This window comes from Hyperolius riggenbachi, chromosome 3 (assembly GCF_040937935.1).
Source record: "Hyperolius riggenbachi isolate aHypRig1 chromosome 3, aHypRig1.pri, whole genome shotgun sequence".
Classification (NCBI taxonomy): domain Eukaryota; kingdom Metazoa; phylum Chordata; class Amphibia; order Anura; family Hyperoliidae; genus Hyperolius; species Hyperolius riggenbachi.
The window spans coordinates 219,058,049-219,080,224 of record NC_090648.1 but is presented as its reverse complement, the minus strand read 5'-3'; the positions used below and the strand labels follow the sequence as shown (position 1 = coordinate 219,080,224).

The 22,176-nt window shown below is 43.0% G+C and overlaps 1 protein-coding gene across 1 annotated transcript in view; it reads left to right on the top strand.

Annotated features, from left to right (window-relative positions):
- ARIH1 (ariadne RBR E3 ubiquitin protein ligase 1) overlaps positions 1-22,176 on the top strand; it is an 81,658-nt gene that overhangs the window by 23,188 nt on the left and 36,294 nt on the right. Inside the window, exons 2-5 of the mRNA XM_068275756.1 lie at positions 10,771-10,838; positions 15,735-15,879; positions 19,994-20,086; positions 21,134-21,189. Coding sequence (XP_068131857.1) covers positions 10,771-10,838; positions 15,735-15,879; positions 19,994-20,086; positions 21,134-21,189 — 362 coding nt within the window. The remainder of the gene's footprint in view (positions 1-10,770; positions 10,839-15,734; positions 15,880-19,993; positions 20,087-21,133; positions 21,190-22,176) is intronic.

Here is a 22,176-nt window from a genome sequence, read left to right as displayed (position 1 = left end):
GCTACCACTCTGGTAGCTTTACATGAAACAAAAAAAAAAAATTAAAAAAAAAGGATTTTTGCCTAAGTGGCAAAAAAAAATTAACCGCCAGGAGGGTTAAAAGCAAATAAATATGGCAGCTTCCATACATCTCACACCTCAGGTTCCTTTTAAATTAGCTGGCCAGTGGCATTTATGAACTTGCGTGTTCGAGTGAGAAAGGCATGTGACTAACCCCATTCCAGGGCAGCTGACTTCACGTCAGAGGTCATGTTGGCCATTATGGGCCACTGGTGAACCCATTGTCTGGTAAATTCAATCCCTACAGTATGTGCCATACTTTTTGTCAAGAACCAGAAAAGTTCTCCATGGAGCTTTAATCGGGTGATTTTCCCCCCACCCTTCTCTTGACAATAAAGCTCTCGATCTGTCTTATGAGAACATTGTGGGATAGTAATGCTATCTATGACATGTAAACTATGCATGCAGAAAAGGTGCTTAGGTCTTTGAATAGTGCATATCACCAGAAATTAGAAATCTGATTGAATTTCCTGTTTTGTTTTGGGTGTGTTTTTTTTTTTTTTTTTTTCCTTCCCTTCAGAGAAGTGCAGTGTGGGTGAAAAATGTCATTGGTGTTATTTAACTAATAGGAATTTGGAGTTTGTATGCAACAGGTCCACATTTTCCATGGTTCCAAAAGCTGTGCTTCTGGAATTTATAAAAATGTTTTTCATAGCTATACAAAATCGACAGTTTACATTTACGTGGACTTAAAAATCTGTATAAACCATATATTTTCCTGATGTTTAGGAATTTGATTTAAATTTATGATAAACAAATTCCTTGTCCACTTTCAACAAGCAGGTTAATGCTTGGGCCACAGCACAAGCCTCTTATGTGTGACGCAGTGGCTAATCACTGCCCTCTCTCCATTCCTGTGTAGGCCCCATTCATGTGTCAGGATTTTTGCTCATCCTGTCCTCTTCTTTTAATCAGCTTTTAAACCTCAAGCTTCTATATTGCATGAGAATGATGGCTGTGCTTTGTAGTTAGGGTTGTATAGTATACTAAGTATAATGTGCTAATTTTATCAGCTTGGTTTCTTCCTTTGATCGTAGGTTTTGTTAATTAAACCCATTATTATCTTAAGTATAATTACTTTCGATTGCATTATTCATTTCTTTATTAGTAATGGAATTTGTGTGTTGTGTTGAATGCCACAACAAAAAGGATAACATTACAAATGCACAGTTGTAACAAACAGCAGTGCCACGGAAAGAGTATAACTACCTGTTCAGTGGAGTAAGGGTACAGTTCAGAGATTGATGCCAAGTACCTCATTATATGTGTAACTTAAAGTGGATCCGAGATGAACTTTTACTCATTGCATAATTGTGTTCCTTTCCTATTGTTTCTAGGGCATTCCTTAAGCCAAATACTTTTTTGTTTTTGTTTTTATACTCTAATTCCCTATAAACTAAAGAAGCCACGCCCACAGGTTTTCAGAGAGCCAAGGCACTTTCAGACAGTAGCAAGGGCTTATGGGAGCTCAGTCTGGGCAGGAGGAGGAGGGGGGGGGGGGGGGGTATTACTAGCCAGAGATTTCAGAGGCAGAGGGGAGGAAGGGGGATTAGGTTTTTTTGCTCAAGATGCAGATAAGCCTGCTTCTGTGTAATGTTTACAAACAACATGGCTGCTGTCATTGTATCACAGGAATAATCAATCATATTCTATTAAAGCTGTTTGCAGCTAAATTTGCTGTGTAAACTATCTAAACTTTAGATAAGATATATAGACAAGTTACTTGTTATAGTTAGTTTTTCGATCTCGGATCTGCTTTAACTGCTGGACTCCAATCTAGTATATTCATATTTGAGTCAACTGGGCACATAGTCGAACTAAATAACATATGTTTATTTATGTGGTCCTGGACACATTTAATTTTGGATACAGTGGGGAAACATTAGCAGGTCTTTCGGTTCTTTATTGCTAACCATATCATGAAGAACACAGGAAGGGAAAGGTCACTGGTAGCAGCAGGGCTGTGGAGTCGGAGTCAAAGCAATTTTGAGTACCTGGAGTCAGTCGGTGGTTTGTTAAACTGAGGAGTATGAGTCAGAGGATTTTTGTGCAAACTCCACAGCCCTGGTAATTATTAGACTAAGGAGTCGAGAGGTCTGAGAAATGTTGGGTACCTGGAGTCAGTCAGTGGTTTCATAAACTGAGGAGTTTGAGTTGGATGATTTTTTTTCTACTGACTCCACAGCCCTGGATAGCGGTAAAATACAACAAAGATCATAAGCTTTCCTTATATTAAGACCCATTTTGTTTGAAGCTTCACCTAAAGGTATATTCATTATGTGATTTTAATATGAGTTAAAGGTGGCCTGTAAGGGAATTGTTATGTATTGTATACATTTGCAAATTGGGCACAGCCGCTAGGGACTGGGTGGTAATGCTCACATAAATGCATATTTACAGTACCTGTCAGAATTCTTCATTCTAATCTCTGTCCCCATGGTAGTTGTGCCAATGCTGTGAAAGTGTCCAGTTTGGCTCTACTCAGACCCCTCTCATTGATTCATTTTCCAAACCTGCTCTTCCCCCTGTGATTGTCTTCCACCCTCTCAACTGGTACAGAGGTATGGGGTGGAAGTGCTTTATAAGATAAATTATCTACGGGATATCAACTTATTCTTAAGCCCCATCTACACCATACGATTCGATTACAATTCTATTTACGATCCGATTAAATCCAGCATGTCCGATCGGGTTTTGATTCGATTCAGTTCGATTTGCCATTGCAAAACAATGGCAAATCGAATTGAATCGAATCCCGATAGGACATGTTGGATTTAATCGGATCGTAAATAGAATCGTAATCGAATCGTATAAAGAATCGTATGGTGTAGATGGGGCTTTAAAGAGAACCTGAACTGAAAATAAAAAGTCAAAATAACTATATACAGGTCATACTTACCCCTTGTGTAGTCTACTCCTCAATCTCTTTATCCTGTCCTGTTTGTCCACTGTGATCAATGGAATTCTTCGTCCTCCATTTTGAAAATGGCCATTACCCCATAACAGCTTCCTGGTCAGCACACTGTTAAACTGTAATGTCACCCACTTGAGCCATATGGAAACATGGACATTACCTTGCACATTCAGTTGTAACTGCCAGCAGCTGATATATAACTTTCAGCAACTGGTATATTTCAGTTCTGACAAAATATTGTGGCAGTGGTTTATTACATCGTTACATGGGTTGAAAAAAAACATACATCCATTGAGTTATAGCCTTCCAGTACCAAGCCATACTCGTGTGCTGCATGCTGGTTTAAGCTTTGGTCTTTTTGTAGTGAATAGACATTAAGGGCCCTTTTCCACTAGCAATCGCTAGCGTTCGCGCTAAACGCTAGCGATTGCTGAATCGCAAGTGCAGGAAACTTCCCAGCGATTGCGTTCACGATTTTGCTATGCAATGCACTGCATAGCAAAATCGCGGCAAAGATCGCTCCGCGGTGCGATTGCGTTTGAGTCAAAAACGAATCGCGGTAGTGGAAATTACCTACCGCGATTCCTATGTTAAAAGGCAAACCGTAGCGGTTTGCGATTTTGCGATTCAGCATCGCAAACGCCGCTAGTGGAAAAGGGCCCTAAGTGATGCAATTCCCATGTACATAATGAAGTGTTTTGCTTAGCTTGAGGTCTTGTAGGCTAAAAGGAGCTTATATAATGTAAAAGCTCAACATTAGCAAAGTACAAGGAAGTAAACCAGAGTGCAGTGCAGTCATAACCTATTTCTATCTTTGTTTCATGACGTAAGAATTCAGGCGTGGCGTACACATGTAGAAAATGCTGTTATCACACAGTGCCAGCACTGGTCAGTTAGTCACTGCTCTTTTTACCTGGAAATAGGTGGATGCCAAATGTTATGCCTACTGCTGTGTCAGGTGTCTGAGCTGTGCACAGTGTCCTTGAAACCAGAGAGGCAAGAATCACTCATGTCACTGAATGTCTGTCTGAGTTAACCTTGCCAGTGCCAATGGTGTAAGCTGTACAGTTATATTTCTGCTGGAATTTGTCCTCCTTTGAGTTCATTGAAAGCACTTATAGTATTTACTGCCCTGTTTAAAGGGAAGGTTCAAGCAAAAAAAAATGAGTTTTACTTACCTGGGGCTTCTACCAGCCTCATGTAGCCATCCTGTGCCTTTGTAGTCACTCACTGCTGCTCCAGTCCCCCGCTGGCAGCTTTCTGACCTCAGAGGTCAGGGCCACATTGCATACATTTTTACGCATTCCAGCTAGTGCAGGAACAAAAATTTACGCGTTGCACCACTAACACGTAAAAATGTATGCGTTAATGTTCCTGCACTAGCGGGAATGTGTAAAAATGTACGCAATTCGGCCCTGACCTCCGAAGTCAGAAAGCTCCCAGCGGGGGACTGGAGCAGCAGTGAGTGACTACGAGGGCACAGGATGGCTGCATGGGGCTGGTAGAAGCCCCAGGTAAGTGAAACTCATTTTTTTTTTTTTTGCTTGGACCTTCCCTTTAAGCTCAAATAACATATATGTTTCTAACAAGTCAACAAACAAACCTGAGCTAAAGATACTTCTGTAATATTACATATGTTTAAGAGTATACACTTTAATCTCACCCTTCTGGTCAGGGCAGCTGAATCTTTGTTTCATGTGATTGCTACATGTTACTGATTGTGGGCTTTTTCAGCCTGGTACACACTTGCAATTATGATTGTCCAATTGCTGATCAGTTTTATCACCTCCATTTAGTACGTAGGTCGACAAATACTATAAGCAGATTGTGTAGGTAAACCCATACTACAGGGAGGTGGTAAAATTGGTCAATGATTTCACAATCTGAGTTGAAAGCATGTATCATGCCTTAGGTGCATACACGCATCCAACTTTGGTTAATCACTGGGCAATTTTACCACTTCCATGTAGCTTGAGGGCCAACAGATTTTGAATACTATGAACAGATTGTGTAGATAAGCTCAGTGATTGGCCAATCAAAGTTGTTTTTACCAGGGCTGTGGAGTCGGAGTCATGGAGTCGGAGTCGTGGAGTCGGGCAATTTTGGGTGCCTGGAGTCGGAGTCTGAGTCGGGAAAAAATGCATCGACTCCGACTCCTAATTAATTTGTAACTGTAATTAAAATAGAAAATATGATAAAATGTTCTATTTCTCAGATAATAGTCATTAAAAATAATGTATATATACAGTATATATACAGTAAAAGCTGTGCTTAGTCCACAAAAATGAAATAAACCAATCAAAATTAGTTACTTGTGCTGCTTCAATAAAGCAGTCCCTGTATTTTTAAGGTCAGATATACATATCTGATTGTGACTGTATATATGATGTGTACACAGGAATCTCTTATATATACTAAATAACATCTATGTTGTAAGAATAAAGCCTGATGTGTAGCTGTGTCACTAATACAGATTGTCAATGAGATGGAAATAATTCTGCACTGATGCTGATTTATGCAAATGTATGCACTCCCTTTGCTGATGAAATCAAATAATTTGATATGTTGTTAAAATTTGGTTTGGTGACTACAAATTAAAGGGTACCTGAGACGGATGAAAAGTAAAGTTTTATAAATACCTGGGGCTTCCTCCAGCCCCCTTCAGGCTAATCAGTCTCTCGCTGTCCTCCACCACCCGGATCTTCTGATATGAGTACTGGTAATTCAGCCAGTCAGCGCTGTCCGGCTGCATGCCGCTCCCACAGCCAGTAACATTCTGTACCTGCGCAATAGTGCTGCACAGGTGTAGTATGCTCCTGGCGGCGGAGTGTGTGCATGCGCACTACGCCCGACTGGCTCAAGTACCTGGACTCATAGCAGAAGATCCAGGTGGTGGAGGAGGACAACGAGGGACTGATTATCCTGAAGGCGGCTGGAGGAAGCACCAGGTATGTATAAAACATTAATTTCATCTGTCTCAGGTTTACTTTGTTACACAGTAGTACTATACTCTGCATATGCACTCCCCACAGAGCTGCAGGGAATCCACTGAGAATGCTGTGCACATTGAACACAGAGGTGTTGTCTGTCACCCAGAATCTCCTCATTTCCCTGCAGAGTACCTGCACATCATTCTTACATGTACCCACACTTACATTGCCTAGGGCCTGATAAATGTTCTTTGTTCCGGTTTGTACCTTTTACAAGTACTCTTACCAAGGACTAGTTTTAGTTTAAAGGGAATAAATATAGTAGTCTACATATCCTTCTCACTTCAGTTGTCTTGTAAAATTCCTAAGCGTTGGCAGTTAAGAGACAAATTTCATGTTACATACTTTTAATCAACAAAATTGTAATATGCAAATTAGAGGAGTCGGAGTCGTGGAGTCGGAGTCGGTGGAATCCTAAACTGAGGAGTCGGAGTCGGTGGATTTTTGGACCGACTCCACAGCCCTGGTTTTTACCAGGCTGTAGGGCTATTTTCCACTAGCAGCGTTTTGTGATGAGGTTCGGATTGCAAAGCATTAGGAACTTTTGTACTGATGGAAACTGTGTGAGAATGTTGTAAGAGTGCTCTGTGTTTGTAATGCAATTTTCCCCAATTGCAATCATCGTGCCTGCTGCATTTTCTGTGTGATTGGCTTCCTCTAGGTAGTATAGTAGCACAGAAGTGGTGCCGCTTCCCCGATCCGTTGTGTCCCTGCTGTCACAGGGAACGCAACGCCCACTGTGAATGTAGCCTTAAGGGTCTTGTTCCCCCGGCACTCCAGTGATATATTGTTGTTGTCTTGTTGCAAAGAACTCCTCACGCCAAGTTACAAATGGTAATTTCTCGCAAGGGAAACTTTCTGTATTGTTCAGCTGTTGTGTGCAATGTCTGTGCCATGCAGATCGAAAGTTGATGTTAACTTAGTCATTGACATTTATTTTGTGCTTTCCCAGCAGAATTGCATAGTCAGCCAGGCCACCTTAGAGCCCACAAGCATAAAGATGATGGATAAACTATGCGTCCACCGCCCATGGCATTTCCTGGCATATAATACCAGAAGTCGGTGCCGGTGCAGCCTAACTGAACCTTGCTAATTGCATTCAGTGTTCAGGCATCTGCACCACTACTTAAAGGACAACTGAATTGAGGAGAGAATGGAGGCTGCCATATTTATTTCCTCAAAAAAACACCAGTTGCCAGCCCTGCTGATCTATTTGGCTGCAGTAGTGTGTGAATAAAACCAGAAATAAATGTAGCTAATCTTGTCAGATCTGACAGTAATGTCAGAAATAACATTTGCAACAGAAGCCGACAAATGTACAGGGAATATTATGCAACACGTGAGTCAGGGCTGGCTCAAATTGCCCTTTTATGTACCAATAGCGTGCTATTATTTGCAACATTATTAAATGCTAATTACAATAAAGCGAAGGGCGGAACAAAAATGTCAATTACTGTGTACATCAGTATATATGCTGATCCAACCCTGGTGGATGACACACTAGTCAGATACGTGTCGTCACTTAGAGGTATAGCCAGCCCTACACAACTAACACAGTACACAATTATTTCTATCAGGAGGATTTGTCTATGTGCATGGGGCAGTAAATATATGTAGCATTGTGTCTAGGGCTGCCTCATCAATTGTCAGGATTTATGACAGGTCAGCCCACACACTTGCTCTATATGCCAGCCCTATACATACACACAATCAGGGCTGTGGAGTCGGGCAATTTTGGGTGCCTGGAGTCGGAGTCGGGAAAAAATGCACCGACTCCGACTCCGACTCCTAATGAATTTGTAACTGTAATTAAAATAGAAAATATGATAAAATGTTCTATTTCTCAGATAATAGTCATTAAAAATAATGTATATATACAGTATATATACAGTAATAGCTGTGCTTAGTCCACAAAAATGAAATAAACCAATCAAAATTAGTTACTTGTGCTGCTTCAATAAAGCAGTCCCCGTATTTTTAAGGTCAGATATACATATCTGATTGTGACTGTATATATGATGTGCACACAGGAATCTCTTATATTTACTAAATAACATCTATGCTGTAAGAATAAAGCCTGATGTGTAGCCGTGTCACTAATAGAGATGGTCAACGAGATGGAAATAATTCTGCATTGATGCTGATTTATGCAAATGTATGCACTCCCTTTGCTGATGAAATCAAATAATTTGATATGTTATTAAAATTTGGTTTGGTGACTACAAATTAAAGGGTAACTGAGACGGATGAAAAGTAAACTTTTATACATACCTGGGGCTTCCTCCAGCCCCCTTCAGGCTAATCAGTCCCTCACTGTCCTCCACCACCCGGATCTTCTGCTATGAGTCCTGGTAATTCAGCCAGTCAGCGCTGTCCGGCCGCATGCCGCTCCCACAGCCAGGAACATTCTGCACCTGCGCAATAGTGCTGCAAAGGTGTAGTATGCTCCTGGCGGCGGAGTGTGTGCATGCGCACTACGCCTGACTGGCTCAAGTACCTGGACTCATAGCAGAAGATCCAGGTGGTGGAGGAGGACAACGAGGGACTGATTATCCTGAAGGCGGCTGGAGGAAGCCCCAGGTTTGTATAAAACTTTAATTTCATCTGTCTCAGGTTTACTTTGTTACACAGTAGTACTATACTCTACATATGCACTCCCCACAGAGCTGCAGGGAATCCACTGAGAATGCTGTGCACATTGAACACAGAGGTGTTGTCTGTTTACAATCTCCTCATTCCCCTGCAGAGTACCTGCACATCATTCTTACATGCAACCACACTTACATTGCCTAGGGCCTGATAGATGTTCTTTGTTCCGGTTTGTACTTTTTACAAGTACTCTTACCAAGGACTAGTTTTAGTCTAAAGGGAATAAATATAGTAGTCTACATATCCTTCTCACTTCAGTTGTCTTGTAAAATTCCTAAGCGTTGGCAGTTAAGAGACGAATTTCATGTTACATACTTTTAATCAACAAAATTGTAATATGCAAATTAGAGGAGTCGGAGTCGTGGAGTCGGAGTCGGTGGAATCCTAAACTGAGGAGTCGGAGTCGGTGGATTTTTGGACCGACTCCACAGCCCTGCACACAATCACACAGTGCATCAAGATAGACCGGGCAACTGTCACTTTAAGCGTTTTATTAGGTCTTCATGCCACATCGTACATCCATAAACAAGTAGAAAAATGTTCAAACCTGAAAACACTGGTGCTGTAGTGCACAGGGTTCGGGTGACCAGGGAAAGTAGAAGGACGGCACAACAGCCGTTTCGCGCCCACCTGGCGCTTGTTCACGTGCTTGTCCTTTTTGACAAGGACAAGCACGTGAACAAGCGCCAGGTGGGCGCGAAACGGCTGTAGTGCCGTCCTTCTTCTACTTTCCCTGGTCAACCGAACCCTGTGCACCCCAGCACCAGTGTTTTCAGGTTTGAACATTTTTCTACTTGTTTATGGATGTACGATGTGGCATGAAGACCTAATAAAACGCTTAAAGTGACAGTTGCCCGGTCTATCTTGATGTACTGTATCTTTGCTGGCTGTTTCTGGGTTATGAATCCGGCTGCACGTCCTTTTGTTTACATTGCAATATAGCCACAGTACAGTGGTGCTTGGGGGCGAAGATTGCCTGGTTGCTTACTTTTTATATGGACTTGCATACCTCTCAGCAAGAGTACTGAGTGATGAGCTGCCACCATATCTTCTAGTGTACTAAATACACACAATTACGACCCCTCCAAATTGGAAAGGTAGGGGGGTTCAAAGTGCTAACAGACGTAAGGATTGCAAAGTTTGTGCATATTTACAGTGTTACATAAAGTCCTCGACATGTTTAAATTAAAAGATTTCCTCAGGAGCTAGATCAAGTGCAACATAAATATATCACATAAAATCCCCACCACATCAAACAGAAATGCTCCCCAGTATCTGCTCAAGTCAGAGCGAATAATGTCAGAAATGCCTGATCTGCTACATGCTTGTTCAGGGTGTATAGCTTAAAGTATTATATGCAGATGATCAGCGGGACTACCAGGCAACTGGTATTGTTTAAATTGAAATAAATATGGCAGCCTCCATATCCCTCTCATTACAGTTGTTTTTTAACTGCTGCCGTAAAAATAAAGCTTGCCAGCTCAGTTCATTGTATGACACTGGTGGCTGGAAGAAACTCTGAGCTGCAGGATAGCCTATTGAATGCCTCTTGCAATCAACTACGTCAGGGGTTCTCAAACTGGGTGCCACGGCACCCTGGTGCGCCTTGAGCACCTGCCAGGGGTGCCTCGGCATTCATCCCCATCCATTTGGGGGCGCTTCTGAATAAGGGGCATAACAGCATTTTGGTAAATATATTTGCCGATGGGTGCCTTGAAAAAAAAGTCAAAGCCATCAAGGGAGCCCTCACTCATAAAGGTTTGAGAACCACTGACCTACGTGACAAAACGCTTAAAGTGTGACTGAAATGATCACAGTTTGTAATAAAGCACATAATGTCCAGACTGACTTCCAACTTTAGTCACCTGAAACAGAGCTTTGTAGCGGCTACAAATCTTCATCTGCACTTCTGCTGCTGTTTTACTGCACAGTTGCCAAGGACTAGCAGTAACTTGCTACAAATCTCTGCTGCTAAAATGCTGAATTACATGCCACTAATCCTAAAGATACATACATTTATGATTTTGTTAGCTGTGTTTTATAAATATTGTTTAAATATATCTAGTGAATAAATAACTGGATTGCAGGTAATGTTAGTTGGGAAAACAAATTTACCTCCATGTACAATTACAGCAATGTACTTTTTTATGTTTTCAGAATCCTGCTACTATCACTAGAATACTTTTGAGTCATTTCAACTGGGACAAGGAGAAGCTAATGGAAAGGTGAAGTGCCATTTTCTTTCTATGAACATGTGAGGAAATACCTTAAAGGGAACCTTAACTGTAAAAAATGAGTTTTACTTACCTGGGGCATCTACCAGCCCCCTGCAGCCATCCTGTGCCCTCGCAGTCACTCATGGCTCCTCTGGTCCCCCGCTGCCAGATAGTTTCGTTTTTGCCGACTGGGAGTCGGTCGGCCGCCATGCGTACGTTTTTACGCATCCCTGCTGGTGCAGGAAGCTATTGCAGACATCAACAAGTACATTTTTACGCGTTACGGGTGTAATGCTTAAAATTTTAAGCATTACACCCGTAACGCGTAAAAATGTACTTGTCTGCAATAGCTTCCTGCACCAGCAGGGATGCGTAAAAACGTACGCATGGTGGCCGACCGACTCCCAGTCGGCAAAAACGAAACTATCTGGCAGCGGGGGACCAGAGGAGCCATGAGTGACTGCGAGGGCACAGGATGGCTGCAGGGGGCTGGTAGATGCCCCAGGTAAGTAAAACTCATTTTTTTTTTAAGGTTACCCTTTAATAGTATGATGCAAGTGCACAGCACTTCATCTGTTTTTCAAATCTAATTCAAATTAATTCTGGCTATCTAAATACCTTTTCTGCATGGTGAAAGAAATCTGCAATTAAATGGTTTTAACACATAGTATGTGTATCCCAGTGGGTACTTTAGATGCTGTAATAATGTTGAGAAGCGCTGTTGCACTAGACCAGGCATGGGCAAACTTGGCCCTCCAGCTGTTAAGGAACTACAAGTCCTACAATGCATTTGCCTTTATGAGTGATGACTGTGGCTGTAAGACTCCTGCAATGCATTGTGGGACTTTGAGTTCCTTAACAGCTGGGGGGCCAAGTTTGCACATGCCTGCACTAGACAATTCATTGGACAGTTCTGTTTTGTGTGATGAAGTTTCAATGTTGGACTACTAGCAGTCTGTTTTGAATAAGATTTTAGGAAGCACTGATGCTAGGTACACACTATGAGATTTTCTGGCAGATTTATTGTTAGATCGATTATTTCCAACTAGTCTGATCTGATTTCTGATTGATTTCCGATAGAAGTGAATAGAAAACAGTCGGAAATCAATCGTTATTCAGATCGGACATGTTGGAAATAATCGGTCTGACAGTAAATCTGCCAGAAAATCTTATTGTGTCACTGGTTTCTTTCCAATATATGAGGGGAATTCATTTATTTAAGCCAGGCTACAATTTGAAATTGCCAAGGGTGCACTACAGAAGCAGAATTTTAAAATCTTTTTGAAATTACTGAAAATAAATATTAACAGAAAGGGCATCAGTAAAACTATCTTGTACTATAAAACGTTAAAACCTTACTGACATCTAAGAGGGTAAACAAAATCTGCACATATAGATATCAAATAGTGAGATAAATACTGTGGAGATTGTGTGACTAAAAGTATGCACAGAAAGACTACTTGCTGGTTTAAAGGGAACCTAAACTGAGAAGGATATGGATTTTTCCTTTTAAAATAATACCAGTTGCCTGACTCTTCTGCTGATCCTGTGTCTCTATTGTAATACTTTTAGCCACAGCCCCTCAACAAGCATGCAGATCAGGTGCTCTGACTGAAGTCAGACTGGATTAGCTGCATGCTTGTTTCAGGTGTGCGATTCAGCCACTACTGCAGCCAAAGAGATCAGCAGGACTGACAAGCAACTGGTATTGTTTAACCCTCCTGGCGGTTTATTAAAATCCGCCAGGGGGCAGCAAAGCCGTTTTAAAATTTTTTTTTTCATGTAGCGAGACTAGGTCTCGCTACATGATAGCCGCTACTCAGCGGCATCCCCCCAGCCCCTCGGAGATCAGGAGATCCCACTCAAAGAACGGGATCTCCTGGAGGGCTTCCCCCGTCGCCATGGCGACGGGCGGGATGACGTCACCGACGTCGTGACATCAAAGGGGACTCCGATCCACCCCTCAGCGCTGCCTGGCACTGATTGGCCAGGCAGCGCACGGGGTCGGGGGGGGGGGGGGGGCGGCGGCGGAACAGCGGCGATCGGATTGCACACGCAGCTAGCAAAGTGCTAGCTGTGTGTAGCCTGAGCGGTGCCTTCCGGCGGCATATCCCGAGCTCGGAACAGCGGCGATCGGATTGCACACGCAGCTAGCAAAGTGCTAGCTGTGTGTAGCCTGAGCGGTGCCTTCCGGCGGCATATCCCGAGCTCGGCTCGGGCTTACCGCCAGGAAGGTTAAAAGGAAACATCCATATCCCTCTCAGTTGAGGTTCCCGTTAAATGATCCAGAAGTTATTGGCATCTTCTTCTTGACTTAGGACATTGTAATTAAAGTGTTCTGATATCTCAGTAGAATAAATAGTAACTGAACAAACAAACAAAAAAATATTTTTTTTTAATCTGCAGTTCAAGTTTAGGAGGGCAATCAACACATGCTTAACACATGCAGGTTTGTTTTTTTTACAGCAGTCAGTGATTTTTATGAGGAATCGCATGTATCTTTAAATTCTTGCCTTCTGAAATTGCAGCAGTTCTATAGGAAATCGTTACATGCCTTTTTGCATTGCGGCAAAATGCACTAGTGTGATTTGCCCCTAAGAGTTCCTGGCTGTATTGTTCCTACAAACTGCATATGACAAAATTATATGATGGTTTCGGTCTCTTTTCCACATTATCTGTGACTAGATATGCAAATATCTATTAACCTTCGCACTCTCGCATGCAAATGTTCAAACAAATGCATTCACAGATTCACTCATCCAGGCACAACTGTTATCCCTACAGCTAAGTTAAAAGCCGGGGTTTTAGTTCACAGAAGAATGCATTCTTATGCTTAGTCACCTATACTGCGCAGAAGTACCCAGGTAAACATAGGTGTCCTAACTCTGGCCCTGTAACATGCATAGTGCAGACATGCAAACACATTCATTGCATCAAACCTATCAATGGATTAGGAGCACACATCCTGACGTCCTCTCCTGGGACAGACAGTGCATCTTACCAATCGCACAAAAAACAGCAAAAATCTATTAACCTTCGCACTCTCGCATTTTTGCTGTTTTCTAGCCACACCCCCTTCAGCACCTCCCTTTCCTTAATAATTTATTTAATGTCCTAACTAGAGGCGATGTGCCTGGATATATGTATTTTTTTCTTGCTACTGACCCCTGTGGCTAGGGTCTAATTCAGTGCACTCCCTCCTTCCCCTGTATGTGTTTGTCAGCATACACACAGCCTATGCTGGTGTATGTGCATGGTGCACATGGACACATAACGTTAGCTCCCTTGTGCGATTGGTAAGATGCACTGTCTGTCACCAGGAGAGGACGTCAGGATGTGTGCTCCTAATCCATTGATACGTTTGATGCAATGAATGTGTTTGCATGTCTGCACTATGCATGTTACAGGGCCAGAGTTAGGACACCTATGTTTACCTGGGTTCTTCTGCGCAGTATAGGTGACTAAGCATAAGAATGCATTCTTCTGTGAACTAAAACCCCGGCTTTTAACTTAGCTGTAGGGATAACAGTTGTGCCTGGATGAGTGAATCTGTGAATGCATTTGTTTGAACATTTGCATGCGAGAGTGCGAAGGTTAATAGATTTTTGCTGTTTTCTAGCCACACCCCCTTCAGCACCTCCCTTTCCTTAATAATTTATTTAATGTCCTAACTAGAGGCGATGTGCCTGGATATATGTATTTTTTTTCTAGATATGCAAATAGGCTGTTTCTCATCAGGTCCTCTAATTAGTATAGGATCAGTGATTGGTTGTATTTGTATATATATTTGAATGTGTTGTATGTCATTTTAGAACTAGGCAGCATGATGATGGGCAGGAGCCCGAAACAGTGGACTGTCCTGCCTTATAGTTCTTTTTAAATTTTGTATGTTTCTATCCGAATAAACAGAATAAGCTATCTCTGAAGGTGGTGCGGATCATCCTTTCTCCTTGCTAATATCTTGCATAGTCAGAGCCTAGCATCCCTACCACGGTCTTAGGGCCTACCCACACTGATGCCTTGCACATTTCAGCAATACAGCGCATACTGCAAAGGACAATGACCTCCAAAATGCATCGATCTATTTGGTAATGTCTGAATAACAACATAAACAAGCTGTCAACTAATGTTGTCAGATCTGACAATGGCTTTCATTCATAAAAGTGTTGTCGGTAACAAAAATCCCTGCGGGAAAATACAGCTGTCAGTATTTCATCCTTCTGGGTGGTCATTCCTAAAAATGTTTCTAGTTGTGATAGGAGTGCGGAGATATCCCGCTGTAGGCTAGAGTTAGGCTGTCGGTAGGCATTCGGAAACATTAGAAGCTGGCCGAGTCCCTCCATGCGGTGTTCTCTCTGCTGCTGCTTGGGAGGTCTGTCCCATTCACCTACATGTACTCTGCATGCCTATCGCTACATCCAGGGGAGCGGTAATCCCCGTCCGCATACTGCTTGCGTTAATTTTTATGAATTAACATTTTGTTACATTTCTGCATAGAATCACTGTACAATGTGGTAATTTATCGATCTGCTCGGGAAAGTCAGCTTCACATGTGGAAACAGCCTTTATGAATACACATTTTGCTCAGTTCTTGGTAAAGTCGGCTGGTTTTAGCATTTCCGCATGCGAGAACGCTTTATGAATGATAGCCAATGTCAGAAACACCTGACCTGCTGCATGCTTGTTCAGGGTCTATGGCTAAATGTATTAGAGGCAGAGGATCAGCAGGATAGCCAAGCAACTGGTATTGCTTAAAAGGAAATAAATATGGCAGCCTCCATATCCCTCTTGCTTCAGTTGTCCTCAAACCTTTTGAATTGTTCTGAAAATTGGTTTATATGTGGTATATTTTGTGTTTTCTTTAGCACTGATGGTTTCTCATCCTGAACTACTTTCTATCACTAGGTATTTTGACGGTAATTTGGAGAAGCTTTTCTCGGAATGTCATGTCATTAACCCCAGTAAGAAGTCACGAACACGGCCCATGAATACGCGGTCTTCTGCACAGGATATGCCCTGTCAAATCTGCTACTTGAATTACCCAAACTCAGTGAGTGGTGTTGTGGTTATTGTTTTTTCATTAGATTGAAAACTTTGTATACAGCAAAAACTATTTACATACCAGTATTCCCAGGTCCCTATTTTTCTGGTTGTTGGTGCTCTTCGCTCCTGTGGTCCACCAATCCAATAAATGTAAAGTGTCATCCCTTCACTTTTTGAAACTGACATGCAATGCACAAATTGAACTCTTGTCATCTTATTTCACAACCCTGGAAATCAATGTAATTAAACATTGATGACATCCCACATGTCTTTCATGAGTTATGTCAGTGCTGCATATCACCTGTTAATTCATGTAGGAAACACAATGGAGTCAACCTTATTACAGCAACTTACATATGATGGCTATTTAGAATTCTTTGATGCCTTCTGGAATATGAAACAGTCAATTTGGTTCTCAAAAACGGCAGTCAAATTGTTCCTTTACATATTTTTTATATTTGCTGTCGTATTCATAAATACATACAAACTTCTTATACAACATACTGTAGCCTCTGTATGTAAGAAAACAAAAAGGGACGAGAGTTAACACTGCTGGCGATCCTGGTTATAGTGCAAACATCACTTTTTAGACAATTCTTTATTGTGCAGTCAAAAAAAGGGAAAATGCATACAATTGCAGGCAAATTGGTCGGCTGATGGGTGCAGGGGGCTTTCAGCGGACAGGCAGATTCACACCTCAGCCACAGATCGACATCCCAGCCTCAGTGCCAATTCTCTACCAATTCTACCTGATACATAATACTGTAGCCCAGTGGTTCCCAACCCATGTGCCGCAACACATACATGTGTCGTGGCAGCTTCCGGTATGTGTCGCCGTGTCAGGGCTCTGTCTCCCTCCGCGCTGCTCTGTTGCCCTGCTATGCCTTCCCCTTTCGTTCTGTCCCATTGTAGTTAGTAGAGGACTACAAGACAATGGCCACCAGCATCCACATTTGTGGACAACGGTGGCCATTTTCTTGTAGTCCTTTATTTACTATGGGACGGAACAAAAGGGGAAGGCACTGGCAGAGCGGGGCAACAGAACAGCGCGGAGGATAGCGTCCCGGTTGAGGAGGAGGAGCGGATGGAGAGGCAATCTGCAGTGAGGAGGACCGTGAGTAAGGCACTTTTTCATGCCACCTCTCTGCAAAAAATTAAGCAGCTCCCGTTCCAGCAGCAACCCCTGGCTGTGAGAGAAGCAGCCCCTCTGCCAGCAGCAACCACCACCAAAATAGCAGCAGCCTCTGTGCCGGCAGCTCCCACTATGCCAGCAGCAGCAAAAGCCACTATGCCAGCAGTCCCCACTATGCCAGCAGCCACCACGCACCAGCAGTCCCCACTATGCCAGCAGTCCCCACTATGCCAGCAGCCACCACGCACCAGCAGTCCCCACTATGCCAGCAGCCACCATGCACCAGCAGCCCCCACTATGCCAGCAGCAGCAAAAGCCACTATGCCAGCAGCCCCCACTATGCCAGCAGCCACCACACACAAGCAGCCCCCACTATGCCAGCAGCAGCAAAAGCCACTATGCCAGCAGCCCCCACTATGCCAGCAGTCACCACACACCAGCAGCCCCCACTATGCCAGCAGCAAAAGCCACTATGCCAGAAGCCACCCATCACCAGCAGCCCCCATTATGCCAGCAGCAGCAAAAGCCACCCACCAGCAGCCCCCACTATGCCTGCAGCAGCAAAAGCCACTCACCAGCAGCCCCCACTATGCCAGCAGCAGCAGCAAAAGCCACTCATCAGCAGCCGCCACTATGCCAGCAGCAGTAATGGCCACTCACCAGCAGCCACCACTATGCCAGCAGCGGTAATGGCCACTCACCAGCAGCCACCACTATGCCAGCAGCGGTAATGGCCACTCACCAGCAGCCACCACTATGCCAGCAGCGGTAATGGCCACTCACCAGCAGCCACCACTATGCCAGCAGCGGTAATGGCCACTCACCAGCAGCCACCACTATGCCAGCAGCAGTAATGGCCACTCACCAGCAGTCGCTAGTGTACGTGTCACGGGGATCTGAACGTTTGGTGTGATGTGTCACGACTCCAAAAAGGTTGGGAACCACTGCTGTAGCCTCTTCATCAATTATTAGACATGTGACTTGGCCTTCTTCAAACAGAAGATATTCATTACAGTATATTCAGATAGTCATAGATAATGCAAGGTTGTTTTTTTTTTGTTTTTGTTTTTTCATTTCTATCTTTAGTTAGTTCTGTTTTTCCCCCCTCACGTCTTATTAATGATTTTGCCATTCTTCTGTTTACCAGAATAATCTTGCAATTTTGGAATAAGCTATATGTGTATTTATTTAACACTTCTGTAGGCAGAGAAAAGGCAGCGCATAATAAGGAGGGATTTATTATGATGACTGTATTTTGCCCTAAAGATTTAAAGCAGTAACAGCAATCTTGGACACATGACAACTGTCAGTATGGTCTTCACAGCCCAGAATGTACAATCAGTCTGCCACCATTATCCCTGAAGATGGAAATCTGTTTCACTACTCCCTTCTGGCTCATTGAATTAGCTGAGTTGATCTACTAGCTAGAAAAAGTACAGGGTGTCCCATAAGTTAGGACTAGGCAATAGATAGATCGACTTACGAATGACCCGCCAATACGAGCAGGCCAAATTCGGTGAGAACAGACAACCCTGCAAGCTCATGGTGAACCAGAACTCCTGGGAGTGTTTAAGGGGCTACAAAGGACTAAAAAGCCCTCTTACTAAAATGTTATGCAAAACAAAAGTTTGCCTTCTTAAATCAGAAGGTATTTGCGATAATTCAGGTTGGAGTGAGCATATGTCTCCCATGATGCTTTACTGCTGAATGTGCAAATCATCCTTTGTTGTCCCTGTAAGCTAACCACACCTCCAGAACCGATGGAGTGCAATTATGTGTCAGCTTGTTAATTGTACCGAGCCACATTAATCCAACATGCATACAGACTGTTTGTGATTGGTTGATCCTCATCAGTGCTTGGCATGGATTAACGTGGCTCTATGGAGTATAACTTGAAACACACAGAGTTACAGACTACCCAGCAAACTTGTGGTGAACCAGAACCCATAGGAGTGTGTAAGGGGCTACAAAGGACCAGAGAACAATTAAGAAAAAAAATCAAATAGACCTTGTAATTTCTGAGAAAATCAACTTTAAAAAATTCAATTTTTTTTTAAACTCAGTAAATTACATTTTGCTGTGGTACACTGTACTATATAGCGAGTTTCAAGTTCTGCATTTGCATTTTATACATTTTACAGAAAACCTGTGATCCAATCCTGGGACCCTCTGGAGGTTTGGGTGGTATACATGAAATCCAATTTCATAATCGTAATTGTGAAATTTATGTTAAAATTTTCCGTAAGTGAAATTGGCACATTACGATCATCACTAGGACAGAATGAGGCGCAAAGGGGGACAGAGGGAGGTACAAAGGGAGACTTGGTCATACAGAGGTGACACAGTGGGGGCAGAGATGGCACAAAGGGAGAAACTGAAGGTGCGGTGGAACAGAGGTGACAGAGGGGGACACTGGAGGCACATAGCAGATACAGTTGACAGACATGGCACAGTATTCTGACTTCCCTCATTTGTTAACCAGGGTATTACCTGTATATATCATAAGAATGGGAGTCGGTAGGAACAGTTTCAAGATGGACATAAGCAGTGGGGGTTGGGGAAAATTGCCTGCTACTGACTTATGGGACACCATGTACTTAACTCTTTATAATGTTGACAACTTGGTTTTGTATTCAAATGGGAATCCTGTTGAATGCCCCATCCTGTGAGAATTAAGGGAATTCTCCTTTATTTTGCTTCTCTAGAGCTATGCAGATGTGGACTTGCTTTTGCATTTTATATCATTGGCAGATATATTTCACTTAAACATTTGAAATTATTCAGTGTCAAAATGTGCAAATATAGAGGAAGTCTGAAAGCGGGCAAGTATGGTTTCACGACTCTCTTGCGTTTTGCCCCATTTCAGACTTGATTGCTTCAAAGGCTGAAGGAGACAGTGATACTTTTCAAGCCGTAACCCTTCTTGGTGCTTACAATTTACATTTTCTGATTTTGTTATGCAAATCAGTAATTTCTCTGTTTCCTGCAGTATTTCACAGGCCTTGAGTGTGGTCACAAGTTCTGCATGCAGTGCTGGAGTGAATATTTAACCACCAAAATCATTGAGGAGGGAATGGGACAGGTAATACTTTGTGTACTAGTCCTGAATGCAACTCAGCAGGCCGTATATGTTTCATTCTTGTACATTTACTTTGGTTTTTTTTCTTTGTCCTTTCTTTAAACGACAAGTGCATTTGTAATTTATGTGTTTTAACTATTCCAAGGTTTCCAACAAACTCTTAAGGTGGCCATACACTGGTCGATGTGCCATTAGATCGACCAGCTGACAGATCCCTATCTGATCGAATCTGATCAGATAGGGATCGTATGGCTGCCTTTACTGCAAACAGATTGTGAATCGATTTCAGCCTGAAACCGATCACAATCTGTTCAGCTGCTCCTGCCGCCTGTCCCCCCCCGTATACATTACCTGAGGCTGGCTCCCGGGCATCTTCTCCGCATTGCACCGCACCGCTGTTCATGCTCCATCCCGGCGCTTCCTGTGTTACTCCGTGACCAGGAAGTTCAAATAGAGCGCCCTCTATTTCAACTTCCTGGTCACCGGAGTGACACAGGAAGTATAAGCGTACACTGGGACATGCGGAAATGCGGTGCAGCGAGGAGAAGAGGACCCCGGAGCCAGCTTCAGGTAATGTATACATGCTCGGATCGGGCCCGAATCGTACGCCGCAAGCGACGCGCTCCTACCGCCGGGCGATCGAGGGTAATTTCCCGCACGGCGCGATCGACGGTCCGATCCGATTTCGGGAGGGAATCGGATCGGCGGGTGCGTTTAGCGCAAGCGATTGGCAGCAGATCCGATCCCAGGATCGGATCTGCTGTCGAAACGGCCGTGAATCGAGCCAGTGTATGGCCTGCTTTAAATGCATACATTCCATCAGTCCAGATTATCAGAACACTGTCTGTCTTAAGAGTCAAACTGAACAGATAACAGAAAGAGACCCGTCCTCAACAGAGATGTCTGTGCTAGGGTAGATCATGGTTTGGGAGAACTGGTTTGCCTCACTGTCTCTGTTAGGATTTCTGTAATGTATAGCAACATCTTGGCTTTACTTTTATGTTTATTATGTTTCTAGTTCTTACTTTTGTGTCCTTTCTTCAATTTCAGACCATTTCCTGTCCGGCACACGGCTGTGACATTTTAGTTGATGACAATACAGTAATGTAAGTGCCATACACAGAATTATGTGATGAAACTAAATTTTTTGTTTTGTTTTTCTCGCTGTAATGCAAATTTTAAGATTACTACTGGATACCTTAAACTATAATTCCCCTTTGTAAAAAAAAGAAAAATGTTTCCTCTACTTACATTGGAAACCTTAAATCTGCTAGATGCTGAGGGCAGCCATATCGATCATTTGATCGATTTTTGGAAAATGATGATTGATCGCGTGGGGTGGAAGAAATCGGCGGCAGGTTGGAAATGACAGTAGATCATTAGCCTGTAGGAGCGTTCTGTATCAAGCAGTGCAACACTGTGGTTAGATTTTTAATACAGTAGATTTCATGCTGAAATCTTAATAATCCATGCCTAGTGTGTGGCATGGTGTGGTTTGCCTTCCTAAAACAGAAGGTATTTGTGATAATTCAGCTTTAAGTGAACATCTGTGGTTACCCACAATGCACCGCTACTGAATATGCAAATTCTCTTTATGCCCCTGAAGCCAGGCTTACATCCAGAACTGCTGGTGTATAGCAAACATATAGCTTTACATTTTACAGAGCCACATCAACCCAACATGCAGACAGCCTGTTTTGGACATTTGGTCTTCCTCTGTGCATGGCAGGGGTTGATATGGCTCTTTGGGACAGGGCTTGGACAAGTACAATGGAGTAACCAAGCAGCTCAGGGTGACCCAAAACCTCAAGGAAAGTATAGGGGACTAAAAGAGACTGAAAAGCCCACCTACTAAAAAGCAATATTGCATATTCAGTAGCGGTGCATTGTGGGTAACCACAGATGTTCACTTAACCCTTTCGCTGCCTGCCGATTTGTCCTTAACCCAAACATCTACCTCCAAGCAGTTTTTAGACATTTTGCACTCTTTAAGGTTTACTTAGGATTTTTGACAAGAAAACTTTCATGAAATATTGACATTATATATTGGGTTTTTTTCCGTAATCAATTGGGCTTGAACACTGAAACAAAAT